Source organism: Bos grunniens, chromosome 22 (genome assembly GCF_055505025.1).
Source record: "Bos grunniens cultivar Pamir isolate PY7600 chromosome 22, Bosgru_T2T1.0, whole genome shotgun sequence".
Taxonomy (NCBI): Eukaryota; Metazoa; Chordata; class Mammalia; order Artiodactyla; family Bovidae; genus Bos; species Bos grunniens.
In genome coordinates this window covers 49,552,972-49,567,124 of record NC_141186.1, presented here as the reverse complement: position 1 = coordinate 49,567,124, position 14,153 = coordinate 49,552,972, and the positions used below count along the sequence as shown (strand labels likewise).

Genomic DNA, 14,153 nt, shown 5'->3' with positions numbered 1-14,153 from the left:
TCCTAGATCAGGGCCAGGAAGCTAAAGCAGACATGGTCTGTGAGGATGCTTTGGTGCTGGTGTACCCTTCTCACACCACCCCCCCAGCACCACCCACTTTGCTCAGGAATTCTCAATTCCTGCCAAGAATGTCCCTGAAATGATTTTTAGTTGATCATCATCTTAAGTTAGAAACATTTTTTCATAGGAGAGATTTCATAGCTTCATACAGTAGTTGACTGTAACCACATGGGGAAACAGGAATGTTCTTGTTTAAGAATGCAAGGCTTGTGACAGCCTTTTTGGTCATGTACCAAACATACTGGCATGCCTCCTGGTGTGAATTCTCCCATTCATGTATCATGGAAATCAGAGTCGGTTAGTGAAAATGTGCAGGCTCTTTGGCTACGATGGGGTTGGGGAGACTTTAATTTGGGGTGTGACAGTGGGTGCTGTGGGAGGTGTGTGTGGGCAAGTGCCTGTTGCCAGAGTCCATGGGACACCCTTAGATTGTTCTCTGCCCTGTGCTACCTCCCCTTTAACTTGAACCTCAGATCTGGAATCACCCCGACGTGCTGTATGAAGCCCTTCAGAAGGAGAACCTGGCCAATGAGCAAGACCTGGATGTGGAAGAGCTTGGTTCAGCGGGAACTAGTGCCCGCTGCCCATCACAGGGAACAAAGGGCAAGGTGGAGGACAGCGCCCTGGCCTCCTCAATGGGAGAGGCGACCAACAGCAAGTTCCTCCAAGGGGTCGGCTTCAACCCTTTCCAGGAGCGAGGCAACAACATTGTCACATATGAATGGGTGAGTCAGGCAGATCCATAAGCCACTGCTGGAAGGGGATGCCAGAGAGCCTTCGTGGGGAGAGGGTAGGGCATGCGCAGTGCACTGTCCACTAAGGTCTCTGCAGGGACCTATTCAGGTTGCCCGTGAGCTACTGCCTTTGAGGGCGAGAATTGTCTTTCTGGTAGTCTGGCTACAGCCTGCTCCAAGCTGCCTCATTTCCTCTCCTACAGGCCAAGGACCTTTTGACTAATTACCAAACTGGTGTCTTGGAGAACTCTCCCAAGATGGTACTGCTTTTCCACCTGATTGAGGAAAGTGTGAAGCTTGGAGACAAGATCCTTGTGTTCAGGTAGGAAAAGAAATGGCCTAGTGTGTGTCTTTGGTAAAGACTGACGCAGCGCCTACAGCCTGCGACTGTCCGGGACTGCGCCGGCCCCGTTTTATGTCCATCTCTGCAACCAGTGCTGTTTGTGCTTTGTCTCTTAGCGTTTCTTCTTTTATCCGGCGCAGTCTCTGCAGAGAACAACTTGAGGCCTTAGGTCACTATGTTGGAGATCATGGTCTAACCCTTCAAATTGTGACCCAGGCCAAATCTGGCCTATTTTTGTAAAGCCTGAGAGCTAGTTTTTACATTTTAAAAGAATTTTTTTGTTTTTGTTTTTTAAAGAAGCATATGCAGGGACTTCCCTGGTGGTCCAGTGTTAGGACTTTGTTCTTCCACTGCAGAGGTCACAGGTTCAATCCCAGTTGGGGAACTAAGATCAAGGAGCTGCACAGTGTAGCCAAAAAAAATTTTTTAATTGAAAATTTTTAAATTAAAAAGAGACAGAAAAACATATGTAGCACAGACTAAGTATGGTCTATGAAGCCTAAAAATATTTACTATTTGGGCCTTTACAGAAAACATTTGCTGACCTCTGGTCAAATCTGCTTCATATCCCCAGCCTCCCCCTACCTTTTTTTAAAGCTTTGTATATACGGCCAAATAAATAATGTTATTTATTCCCAGTTTTGAGAGAGCTTTGAGTCCCATCAAGGCCTCACTTCTCAGAGAAACAGGTGTAAAGTAGATTGCCTCTCCTTTGTTCCAACTAGATTATGCTCCGGTGAGAGCTAAGTGGCAGGAGCCTGGCTTGGGAGTCTCACAGTGGGGGTTCCCATGTGTGACATACTCTGACAAAAAAGCAGGGATTCTGACTTTGGCAGAGCCTAGTGTCCTGCTGCTTTTATGGTCTAGCTTTCTGCTTAACTTGGAAACAGCTAAATGATCTGTCTCCTTAGTAAAATCCTAATATTGCCTGTGGCCTATAATTCGATCTCATGTATATTCATACAGTTTTTAATGCTGATGCTATGTGTTACTCTGTACTGAGCTAAATCTCAGGATTTTTTCCATCAAGGAAGTAATAGGTTAGAGAATTTTTTGGTGGGGTGGTGGTGATAAGTGTGTGGATGATTGTTCTCCCTCATGAGCTAGGGTGGTTCTTTGTGGGTAGTTGGATGCGTGAGCTCTCATTCTTAGAGGGGAGCCTACTGGGGAACAAGATTCCCTCGGGTCCGGGAACCTTCTGAACCAAATGTGTCCCTTTCAGCCAGAGCCTTTCCACCTTGGCTTTAATCGAGGAGTTCCTAGGGAAGCGAGAAGTGCCCTGTCTACCTGGTGCTGAGGGGCAAGGAGTACAGAAGTGGGTTCGAAACGTCAGCTACTTCCGTGAGTTCATTGCTGCTTTGTTTGCAGAGCTTTGGCAAGGTCTGCCTAAGGGTTTCCTCTCCCTCTCTCCTCTCTCCTTTCTCCATTCTCCATCACATGCACAGGAAGATCTGTGATTTAGCTAGGGAGCAGAGAGATACTAAAAGCAAGCTGCCGTGTGTGAGGCACTGCACAAGGCTGGGGAGCTTAGGCCAGGTACGAGGAGGGCAGAAATGTTGAAGGCAGATGCCCTGGCATCACCCTGGCATGCAAGAACAGATTTAAGGTAGCACTGGCTGACTGCCCTCACCGGAGTTCTACAGCAGACAGAATCGACATGGTGAGGATGCTTGGAGAAGGCTTCCTGGAGGAGGTGGAACTTGGACTCGACTTGCAAAGATGGAGAGAAATTGAATATACAGGACTGGTGTGGCCTAAAGATCATCCTAGGCCACACAAGAACAGTGAACACAAGCCTAAATCATGTATTCTCACTGGGGAGAAGGTGTCCCTAACGAGGTGAAAATCGGGTCACCAGGGGACCAAAAAATGGGAACTTTTTAGAATTATAAAGCACAAATATGCATGTAATTAATTAAATAGTATACAGTATATCTGTGGTATGAAAATTTAATGGAGAGCATGGTGATTGGGGGTGGGAAAAAAGAGTGTTTAAAGGCTCCTTAATGGGGTGGTAAAGAAAAAAAAAGTTGAAAATTACTGACTTCAGGCACTTACTGACCAGATACTGACATTTTGGCCCGTTAATTATTACAGAGGCCTGCCTTTGGCATTGTAGAGTGTTAGCAGCGTCTCCTGTCCCCACTCACTAGATGGCAGCAGCATCCATGCAGTTATAACAACCCACCCATCTCTAGACATTGCCAGATGTTCCCTGTCGGGAGCAGGGTGGGGAAATCCCTTTTGTTGAGAAGCCCTGGCCTAAAGGAAAGATTGAGAGAAATGGAGGGTCAGGGGATGGCGAGGAGACTCCACCACCCAAGATCCGTGTGTTGACTGTAGGCTTGTCCCGTGATGAATCAGTGCTGACCTGCGCTTGGAAATTGTGGGAACTCAGGTTGAAAGCCAGGTTGGGGTGTTGACTGAGGGAGCCTTTAATACCAGGCAGTTAATACCAGGCTTCCTACATCAGTAGTAATTCAGTTCTCCATGTAGTATTTCATGCCCTTAGCTTTGCCTTCTTCTCTGCTTTCCTCCAGGTGACAAATGTAACCTCTCCTCCCTTATTCCTTTTTCTTAACTGAAGCCTACTTTTTCTTTCTTGTGAGCGTCCCTCCTTTCATTCTAGTGTCCCATCCGATTGCTCCAGATCATTTGGTTTTTGTATTTTTTTAATGTCTCCTTCAAGCAACTCCTTAGCCTTAAGAGTTTGTTAACTGTGGATTCCTGCCTGGTGAAGGAACATCATCCTTCCTTATCAAAACAGAAAACCCTTGGTCCTTTTGTACTCACTCACAGGACTGAGGCAGAGCAGTTACCTTAAACCAGTTCTTACCAGGCTTGCTTAACTAGGGTGATTCTTATGCACTCTGAAGTCTAGGAACCTTGGCCTTAGATTTGACCCAAGGTACTAAAGAGAGAAACACAGTTTATAGATGCCTGGGTCTCATGGTAGGTGCCTACGGAATGTCCAGGGCATGGAATCTGAGCACTGTAGTGTTTGTCTTGTTTTGTTTTAAAAATCCGTTTGCCCATTGATTTTTCTGTGTATCCCTGTGCTCATCATCCATTTCTTGTTTGTTTCCTTCTGTCCCAGGGCTAGATGGTAGCACCCCTGCCTTTGAGAGGGAGCGGCTCATTAATCAGTTCAATGACCCCAGCAACCTCACCACCTGGCTGTTCCTTCTCTCCACAAGGTGAGTGGATCCTGAAATGGGGAAGTCAGAGGGCTGCATTCAGGGCATTTGGCCACACGGGCCTGAACCCCAAAGGCTTGTCCAAGTTCTGTCAGAAGAGATAAAGATCTCAGATTTGTGACTTGTTTTTGAGGTGAGAGAGGGGGCCCCCAAAGGAAATTTTGTTCGAAGGGTAATAACGATAGTGTTATGAATTTCTCTGAGACTTTCATTCACAGTGGTCATAATTAGCTTTTCTCTCAGGACTGTTCTGAGTTTTAGACAATGTGATGAATGTGAAAGTGCTTTTATAAAGTACAAAGTGCAATATAACTATAAAAGGCTGATGGCATTTAGTTTGTCTCATGCCAAGCAGCTTGAAGGCTGTGCTGCCTTCTGCATCAGAATGCCCTTGATAGAGTATAAACTAGTCATTCTCCCAAGCTGTTAGACCAAACACATCAGAAACATTGGAACACAGACACTTCCCCTCACTCAGTGACATCACTCCTCACTCATCACAGAGGGGTGGGAGAGTGGATTTTCTTTCTGATCTGGTAGGTACTTCTGTGTTGGAACTTCAGGGCACCCTTTCAGTGCCTGAGGAAGGTACTTTTCTTCAGCAGAATCCTCCAATATGTTCTGCTTAGGATAAAGAGGAGGATATTCAGGTAGGAGTAACAGGGGATAAAACCTATCTGAAAACTGTCTTTAAACTAATCATTTGCTGTGATTATTGGCTTGTGTTTTAAAGGGCTGGGTGTTTGGGCGTGAATCTGATTGGTGCCAACCGAGTGGTGGTGTTTGACGCTTCCTGGAACCCTTGCCATGATGCTCAGGCTGTATGTCGGGTATACCGTTATGGCCAGAAAAAGCCTTGTCACATCTATCGCCTTGTGGCTGATTTCACCCTCGAAAAGAAGATCTATGACCGTCAGATTTCAAAGCAGGGCATGTCAGGTGGGCCATCTCTCAGGCTCAGAAGAGGACGTTTATACAGACTGCCATTCTAATTGTATCAAAGGAGGGGAGGAGAGGGGCAGGATGAGGAAACACAGGCAGGCTTTCGATTTTTGATGCAAATAATTGCTTATGAGGACATTTAGCTCAAATTGTTGAAGATGGGTTTAATGATAAGAGCTGAGCCTGATTATGCAGGTATCTCTTAAGATATTTCTGTTTCATGAGGGTCTCAGACCCGCTCTTTGACTTTTAGGTACGGAGTAGCCTGAGGTGTTCTAGATATTAGTGACAGTTACACCACCCACCACGTCTCTTCTCTCTGCCAGTCCTTGGAGCGGTGCTTTTGTGGTCTCCTTTGCCGAGACCTGACTTCCTCATGTCTTTTCCCTTCTAGATCGGGTGGTGGATGATCTCAATCCGATGCTGAACTTTACTCGAAAGGAGGTGGAGAACCTACTGCACTTCGTGGAGAAGGAGCCAGCTCCCCAAACATCCTTGAATGTAAAGGGGATCAAGGAGCCAGTCCTCCAACTTGCCTGTCTGAAGTACCCTCACCTCATCACCAAGGTGGGACCCCGGTGTGCATGTGTCTCAGTGCTGCACTCTCCACTGGGGGAGGCTTGTCTGCTTCCTTCATCCAGAGTTTTATTTCATGCAGATTAATTCAGCTGGTTCTTTCCCTTGCCCCAGACAGTCCCCCCCCTCTCTCCCCATCACCTATCCTATCCTTGTCTCATCCTAGCAGTGTGAGCTCAGCCATGAGGATAATTTGGCCATGGTGAGTTTTCCTAGCCAAAAGAAGTTTTGAAAATGTAGTGTGGTGATTCTCTGAACTCTCCTGTTCTTTTGATATGGAAGGCAGACGTAGGTTATCTAAAGCTGGTGCCAGGTTAGAGTTGAGAATTTATGCTCTTGACAGAAAGAGTAAATGTGCCTGTGAGTCTGAGAGCAGGCTCTTTGCTAAGTACTGTAGACAGCCAGCTCTTTCTTGGTTTCAAAGTAAGGCTTTTTATATATCATTCATGTTGGTACAAAGACTGGTAATTAAATCAACATCCTCCTGTGTCCCCAGGAGCCTTTTGAGCATGAGTCATTGCTCCTTAACCGAAAGGATCACAAGCTGACCAAGGCTGAGAAAAAAGCAGCAAAGAAGAGCTATGAGGAGGACAAACGTACATCAGTCCCTTACACCCGCCCATCATATGCGCAGTATTACCCGGCCAGCGACCAGAGCCTGACCAGCATCCCTGCCTTCAGTCAGAGAAACTGGTGAGTCACTGAAAAGGGAGGAAGCTGTGCTGCTGGGCCAGGCCCAGACCTCTCAACTGGTTCCTTTTGTAAATAAAAGGAGGCCTACAACTTGCTCTTAGGCTGCCTTGAATGGATAGGTTCTGCTCTTGGATGAGGTGCTGAAGCAGTACTGCAGCCCTGGTGTTTTAAGTGGTTCTGGCTGGAAGAGTGAGCTGCTGGTCCTATGACTCAGGAGAATCCTTCTGGCCCACCGGGAGGCACAGCTTCCCCTAACACAGACTCCCAGGCCTCCCACACAGCCTCCTCCTATCTGCAGCGTCCTGGTCCTAGCCCTCATTTCACAGTTAAGTTCAAGAGTGAAGGCCAGGTCTTCTATGCGTCCTGAATCGTACTCGAGGAATTCCAGTTCTCTTAATGGGATCTCATTCTGTGTCTGTGCCTTATTCCTAAGCAAAAAGATCTTTTTCTTGAGTACAGTTTCCAAAACTATTAAGATAGGAACAGCATGGAAGCCAGTTGCTAAGCAGGGACAGAGGCTCTTTGTAGGAAATTATAGAATAGTTAGTTATCAGTATTTTTTTTTTTTCTTCTTCTCAGTAGAAGACAGAGTACCTCATAGCCTTTATCACATCAGCTTCCTGCTTGGTTGGTTTGCATTTTTACATTGTTTGATTATCTTGAGTTAAAGATACTAATGGAGAAGGCAACGGCAACCCACTCCAGTACTCTTGCCTGGAAAGTCCCATGGACGGAGGAGCCTGGTAGGCTGCAGTCCATGGGGTCGTGAAGAGTCGGACGCGACTGCGCGACTTTACTTTCACTTTTCACTTTCATGCACTGGAGAAGGAAATGGCAACCCAGTCCACTGTTCTTGCCTGGAGAATCCCAGGGATGGCGGGTCCTGGTGGGCTGCCGTCTATGGGGTCGCACAGAGTCGGACACGACTGAAGCGACTTAGCAGCAGCAGCAGCAAAGATACTAATAATTATTTTAAGAGGGATAGGTTTTAGAACTTTTTCTTTTGAATGTTCCATGTTAAAAAAAAAAAAAAAGCTTGCCAAATGAGCTTCTAAAGGAACTGAATGAAGCCATGTAAGATTTTATACGACTAAACTTTGGTGATTAAATTTGCTAATTTTTATGTGTAAGATGCTTCCAAACAGAAAATTACTATCTTTTCAAAGACTTCAGACTTTATTTCTGTGTCATTTTCCAAGATACTGTTGCCTGCTCACATTCTCCTCTCTTGTCCTCTACCCCTTTTCTTTCTCTTTTCTGGGCTTTTCCTTGTAACAACAGGAATGGACTAAGTCTGAACCCAGTGGGAAAAAAACCATATGGAGACAAGGTGTGGCAAATGGGCTGGGCTGTAAGGAGATGTCAGCTCCTTTTCTAGCCCAACTGTGGCCCTGTGGAGGGCATCGGCCTTTCACCGCATTTGATCCTGCTGATTCCTTATTCTGTCTGGGTACATGTGAGGAGGCCTTCCCATCCAAATTCCTAGCCTTAGCCTCTGCAGAATATGGGCCTTGGGCTAGATCCTGAGTCCCGCTAATGTCTGAGTAGGGCCCCAAACCCCAGTGAGCGTGCTGTGCTCTCTGGCCTATCCCAGCCATCTGCGGGGCCCCAGGGCTTGCCCAAAGGCAGCCTGAGAGCAGTGACTGAGCACTTCTGCAGGCCTGCTCCAGCAGCATGGTACAAAAGTGTGTTCTTTTATGTGCCAGGTTTCAGTCAGATGACGAAGAACATACCAGTCCCAGAGGGTCTCTTTCCCAGAACTAAAGCCCACAGACTTTAGAAAGCTTAGAGATACGGACTTAATTTCAGAACCTTTAAATGAGTAGCTTCCTCAAGGTACCAACATCCAGCTGAAAGGAAGGTAAAGAATGAGGAATGCCTCGTTGACCACAGGACAACATTTTGGCGTGTTGGTAGTAAGAGATGCACAACCAGGGCTCAGGCTGGCCACAGCCGTGTGCCACTTAGAAGCGTGACTTCTGTGCGCAGTGTTTCACCTGCTCCTGCTTTTGTGGTGGCTGTGACTATAGAGCCATTTTAGGGACTGGCCCCAGGAGAAGTCCACTGAAAAGTAAGGCAGAGGAGAGAGGTGTCTGCCTTACTTACCAAAACTTGAGGATTCAGAGGGTGATGATGGTTAATGTTGGACAGATGGTCTCAAGGTCACCAGCACATGTGATGTCATGCGGCCTTTTTTTTCTTGGTGAGTGGGAAAATTCCACCCATTTGTCCCCATTTGTCTTGAAGTTAGCATGCACCATGCACCTGTGCGCCCCTCACCCCCCACCATGACTCTGCCTCTTCCTGACTTCTAAGGACAAATTCCTGATGCATGTAGACAGGCAGTCCCAATTCTAGAGGAGCAGATGTCACCTCACATTTCCAAGAAGACATTACTCCACTGACATCTGATTCTTCTTAGACACTGAGAGGCTTTATCCCTCGCTGTGTCTGTCTCTGCTCTGTCTCCAGTCTCCTTTTTAATTGACCATACCCTGCGGCTTCTTTTGATCCTTCTGTCAGCAGCTCTCTGGCTATAGAAAGGGGAAGTCTGGAGAGGCTTAGCAGTCTTGCAGAAAGGTAAGTAAGGGCTGTTTTGCCAAACTCTTGGTATGCTTGTCTTTCTCTCCTAGGCAGCCAACCCTGAAGAGTGATGAGAAGCCCGTGGCCAGTGTTCGCCCCGTACAGTCCACCCCGATCCCCATGATGCCACGGCATGTCCCGCTGGGAGGCAGTGTAAGCTCTGCCTCCAGCACAAACCCAGCTATGAACTTCCCGATCAACTACCTGCAGCGTGCGGGAGTCCTTGTGCAGAAGGTGGTCACCACAACAGGTTGGGAGCTCCTGAGTTCTCTTCCAGGGATGCTGTCCCTTTTAAAATTCCTCTGTTCAGATTCTTTACCTACTGAGCTATGAGGAAAGCCCAAGAAGGTGAAGTCACTCAGTCGTTTCCAACTCTTTGCAACCCCATGGACTGTAGCCTGCCAGGCTCCTTCATCCATTGGATTTTACAGGCAAGATACTGGAGTGGGTTGCCATTTCCTTCTCCAGTGGATCATCCCAACCCAGGGATGGAACCCAGGTCTCCCACATTGCAAGCAGACTCTTTACCATCTGAGCCACCAGGGAATCCCTGTGTTCATTCAGGAAATATTGATTAAATAATGTCTGCATTCTAGGCAATACTGCACTGGCACTCTAAGTGGAAGTAGAGAAGGCATTGGTCCCTAATCATGAAGAATATGTATTCTAATGAAATATCTTAAGAGTAGCAACACAGTACTGGGTTTCATTGAATATGGTGGGTGAACACGCTAGAGACTGTGGGAAGGTCACTGGACATAGGGTTTGTCTTCAGAGTGAGGTTGTCAGTGTGTTGAGTCCTGCCTGACTTGTCTGGTCAGCGGGCATGAAGGACAGCTCTCAGTGTCCTTAGTTAAAGACCTTGCTTTGTTCTTTGTAAGTTTAATATGGATCGAGCATGAGGGGCCAGCAGTCAGAGGTGGGCAGCGCATTCATCCCCGCAGTTGATTCTGTGGTTCAGAGTAGTTGGGAAGGAAAGCACCTCATGATGTTGTTTTTCATCTTGTTATGTAGAAATATTCATGATAATTCATTTTAATGAAAATATCTTAATTGCTTTTTTTGAGTATGAAAATTAATAGATATTCATGGTAAAAAAAAAAAAAAACTTCTTTTGAAACAAATTAAAAACAAAGATAGAGCCTCTCGGGACTTCCTGGGTGGTCCCGTGGTTAAGACTCTGTGCTTGCGCTGTAGTGGGTACCGGTTTAATCCCTGGTTGAGGTACTAAGGTACATGCCATGTGGCACGGCCAAAAAAAAAAAAGAGAGAGACAGCCTCTCATAATCCTACTTCTCTCCTGATTCTTGAAAATACTCTTCTCTTCATTCTTTAGTTAGGTGAGGAGTAATACCAGCAAGGAAGATACGTGGCCTCTTGGAGCCTAAAGTGATAGGAGCAGATACATGCAGATTGCTTAGGGAGGAGAAAGAAAATAGAAATAACCATTTGAATGGAAACTTTTTTTTTAACTGAAATTTTCTAAATCAAAAACTCTATGATTTTTAAATTAAACCAAAGAAAATTGATGAGAAGGATGATCAGGTTTCTGGAAAGTGTTTTGTTTTCACGGTATTCTTTGTTGAGGCAGTTGCAAGCAGCACTGCTTGCTTCCTCTTCCTTGGTTCTGACCTCTGCTCCACTGGGATGCTTTGGGAAAACCCTTGAGGATCGAAGGGTGGATGTGAACTTGGCCTTTTCTCCCCCTTCTTCAGTCAGGCCCCATGTAATCTAAATCTGAGGTCTGTGTCTTCACTAGATATTGTTATTCCCGGGCTCAACAGCTCCACAGATGTACAGGCAAGAATTAATGCTGGCGAGAGCATCCACATCATCCGTGGGACAAAAGGTGAGCACCTGCCTGAGGGGCCCCTCCCCTCTCTTTTGGTTGAGAGTGGTGAGCTGCCCAGCAGAATCAAGACATATGGCTTGAGCTGGAGTGGGGATAGGAGTCATCCTATAAGAGTGGGGGAACGTGGGGGAAACCTGAGAGAATGACATTTCTAGGAGCTTGGCCAGTTTGGGGTGGACTCTCAGAGTGGGTTTGGATAGACACATTGTTCTCTGTTGGTCTCAGCCTGTCGATAGTATCAGCTAGGAATGCCTGAGACACTCTCCGGTCCTGTACTACTTGTGGCCAGCCCCACATACCTTTCCTCAGAGCCAGTGTTGTGACTGGACCAGCCCTTGTTTTTCTTAATTACGATGGCAGGATGCACCTCAGCAACAACCATCAGGCAACTTTGAAAACACGAGGCTTATTACTCACAGGTCCTCTAGGGCACACAGCATACTCCAGGGCCACACAGGAAGGTGGTGGGTAGAGAGTCAGTGTGTGGGCTTGGGTCTCTGTCTTATTAGGGTCCAAAAGTGGCTAGGCTTTCACAGGCTCACTCCTTATTGGTGAATTTAAAACATAAGAGTGGGAATTGGTGTGTGGGAAGGAAAAGGGGAGAATCACTCAAGGATTATTTATCTAGGTTACCCTAGGCTTTCTAATAAGGAACTTTTCAAGGGTGAGAGCAGCCAGGTGCCTTACCTCGTAGTTTAGCTAGTAGCTGTGCCTGACAGCTGGCAGTTTGTTATCCAAGATGGGTGTCTTGACAATCAAAAGCTTAATATCTGGCAGTTACACTGCACGTGGGGAGGCCAAAATTAGAATGGAATAGGTTATAAGCAAACACATATATTGCTGTGCTGTCTTATCTTCTTGACTAGAGTGAAGTAGACATCTCCAACTAGGAAATGTAGTCGGTGGATGAATTAGTATACCTGGGTCATGTGACAGGATTTTCGAGTGTGGTCATTTGAAAAGCCTGCTGCCTCATGAAGTTCTCCAGATGGGATTTCTGGAGAAATCCGGGCTGGTGTCAGAACACAGTTGCAGCCTATATTTCATGCCAGCTTGTGCTCTGTGATGCTCCCAGAGGGTCTTTGTTTAGTAAGGAGACTTTTGCCCTAGTCTCTGTTGGGTTAAAGCACCCTTAGTTTCAGGGAAAAGATGCTATGAAATACATGATAGCCAGAGAAGGTTGTCCACAGCCCTCTTACTGGGTTCTTCCTAGCCTAGAGCTGGGAGGAGGCGGGAGAGCGTATGCAGACTGTGGCCCACGGGCCAAATCTTGCCTGCTTGCTGTTACTGTACTTGTGAGCTAAGAATGGGTTTTATATTTTCTGTCATTTTCAGTTGGTTGGAAAAAAAATCAAAAGAGTATTTATTCTGTGACATGTAAAGTATATGAAATTCATATATCATTGTCCATAAAGGTCTTTGGAGCACCGCCATGCCCAGCTGCCATGCTGTAGCAGCCGAGTAGAGTAGTTGCAACAGAGCCTTTTTGGCTCACAAAGCCAAAAATATTTACTGACTGATGCTTTAAGAAAAAAATTTGCTGACCTCTGGCCAAGAGGCAGCCCTGGCACCAAAAACTAGATCAGAAGACATGCCCAAGACCAAGGGAAGGTTGACTAGTGCCACGTGGGAATAGAATGCCCATCTTGATTTATTCCTACCAAGGGAGGGCGGTTATTGAGATGGTGAGGCTGCTTCCTCCCCAATCAAGAGGAGGACCTAGACCGGAGAACCTGGGCCAGAACAGAGGGAGCCAACTTACTGTCTTTCACAGCACCCCGTTAATTTCTTTCATTGCATTTACCCTTTCCTGATATTTTCTAGTATAACTGTGTGTGTCTCCCCCTCCAGAGTTAAGCTCCATGAGACACAGGGCCATTTTCTGTCTTGTATATACTTCAGTGTCTGGAACAGTGCCTGGTATATGTTAGTCACGCAGTCAGTGTTTGTGGAGTAAATGAGTAATATTGGGTCTGCAGCTCAGTCATCCCACTCCTCACTTCAGGGTTTTGAAAAAGAGTGTGAGACCACTTTATAGCTCCTTCTGAGCCTACAGTGGCTAAGCCTGGAGTTCCCAGGGCTGGCTGTATTGCATGTCTGCTCCTCATAGTCTTCCTCATGCTTCTCCTTAGGGACATACATCCGTACCAGCGATGGGCGAATCTTTGCTGTCCGGGCGACTGGCAAACCAAAGGCCCCTGAAGATGGTCGGATGGCTGCCTCAGGTATAGTGGCTTCTACTTTCCATTGACCTACATAGTATTTTTGACAGGTTTGGTTGGTTACTATTTTTTGAATAGATAATATATACATAGTTCACAATTCAAAGATTTCAAAAAGGAGTAAAGTGAGAAGTTTTTCTTCCCTTATACTTCCAGCCATCTGTTGCTCCTTCCTGGAAGTGCTTATTCCTGTTTTTTGTTTTTTTCTCAAGAGATATTCTGTACATGGTACAGGGATATGTATGTGCACATGTGTATATATTAAAACAATATATGTTATGTATATACTATATATGTATGTAACTTTGTATTCTGAAAACAAACACTGAACTTACTGTAATATAGTGTTTGTTCTTGTCTTCATTCACTGGTGCGTCTCAGTGCTTGTTCCTTATCCTTCCTTGAGATGTTCCTCGGGGAAGGTTTGCACAAGATGCAGTTAGATGGGTATAACACAGTGCGTTACCGAGTTCCCTGTTCCTGGACCTGTCGTGCTACTCTGTTACACTTCTGGTTCACAGTCCCATGGTGTATCTATAGGAAAAATTCCTAGAAGTCAGATGGCCAGGTCAAAGAACATACGTGTGGCACATGAGCAACATTAAGCACTCTCGCAAAAGTCCCCTCTAGCTAGGGGAGTGGTTCTCACTTATCCTGCCACCGTGAGGTGTGAAACTAGACTGTTGTTGCTCTCAGCTTTTATCATGGAAGTTGTCAAGACACCAGACAAGGTGAAGCACAGCACTGTGAGCACCCACGTACCCTGCAGCTCTATCCAGTGGCTGATACCTTTTTCAGAAACTTTTTCCTTTCTTTCCTTTCCTATTATTTGTAAGTTGAAGACATCATGTCATTTCACCCCTAAATATTTCAGTACACATTTGCTGAGATTAAGGTATACTCCTAATCACAGCACCATTATTACACTAAAAAAAAGTTTAACAACTCTGT

The 14,153-nt window shown here is 46.1% G+C and overlaps 1 protein-coding gene across 3 annotated transcripts in view; it reads left to right on the top strand.

The window, feature by feature from the left end:
- Positions 1 to 14,153, top strand: part of RAD54L2 (RAD54 like 2) — a 117,906-nt gene that overhangs the window by 97,477 nt on the left and 6,276 nt on the right. For all 3 annotated transcript variants that reach the window (XM_086367812.1, XM_086367811.1, XM_086367813.1), the window contains 10 exons: positions 534 to 785; positions 998 to 1,116; positions 2,360 to 2,478; positions 4,235 to 4,334; positions 5,068 to 5,273; positions 5,671 to 5,843; positions 6,349 to 6,545; positions 9,179 to 9,378; positions 10,888 to 10,977; positions 13,113 to 13,205. In XM_086367812.1, coding sequence (XP_086223938.1) covers positions 534 to 785; positions 998 to 1,116; positions 2,360 to 2,478; positions 4,235 to 4,334; positions 5,068 to 5,273; positions 5,671 to 5,843; positions 6,349 to 6,545; positions 9,179 to 9,378; positions 10,888 to 10,977; positions 13,113 to 13,205 — 1,549 coding nt within the window. The remainder of the gene's footprint in view (positions 1 to 533; positions 786 to 997; positions 1,117 to 2,359; positions 2,479 to 4,234; positions 4,335 to 5,067; positions 5,274 to 5,670; positions 5,844 to 6,348; positions 6,546 to 9,178; positions 9,379 to 10,887; positions 10,978 to 13,112; positions 13,206 to 14,153) is intronic.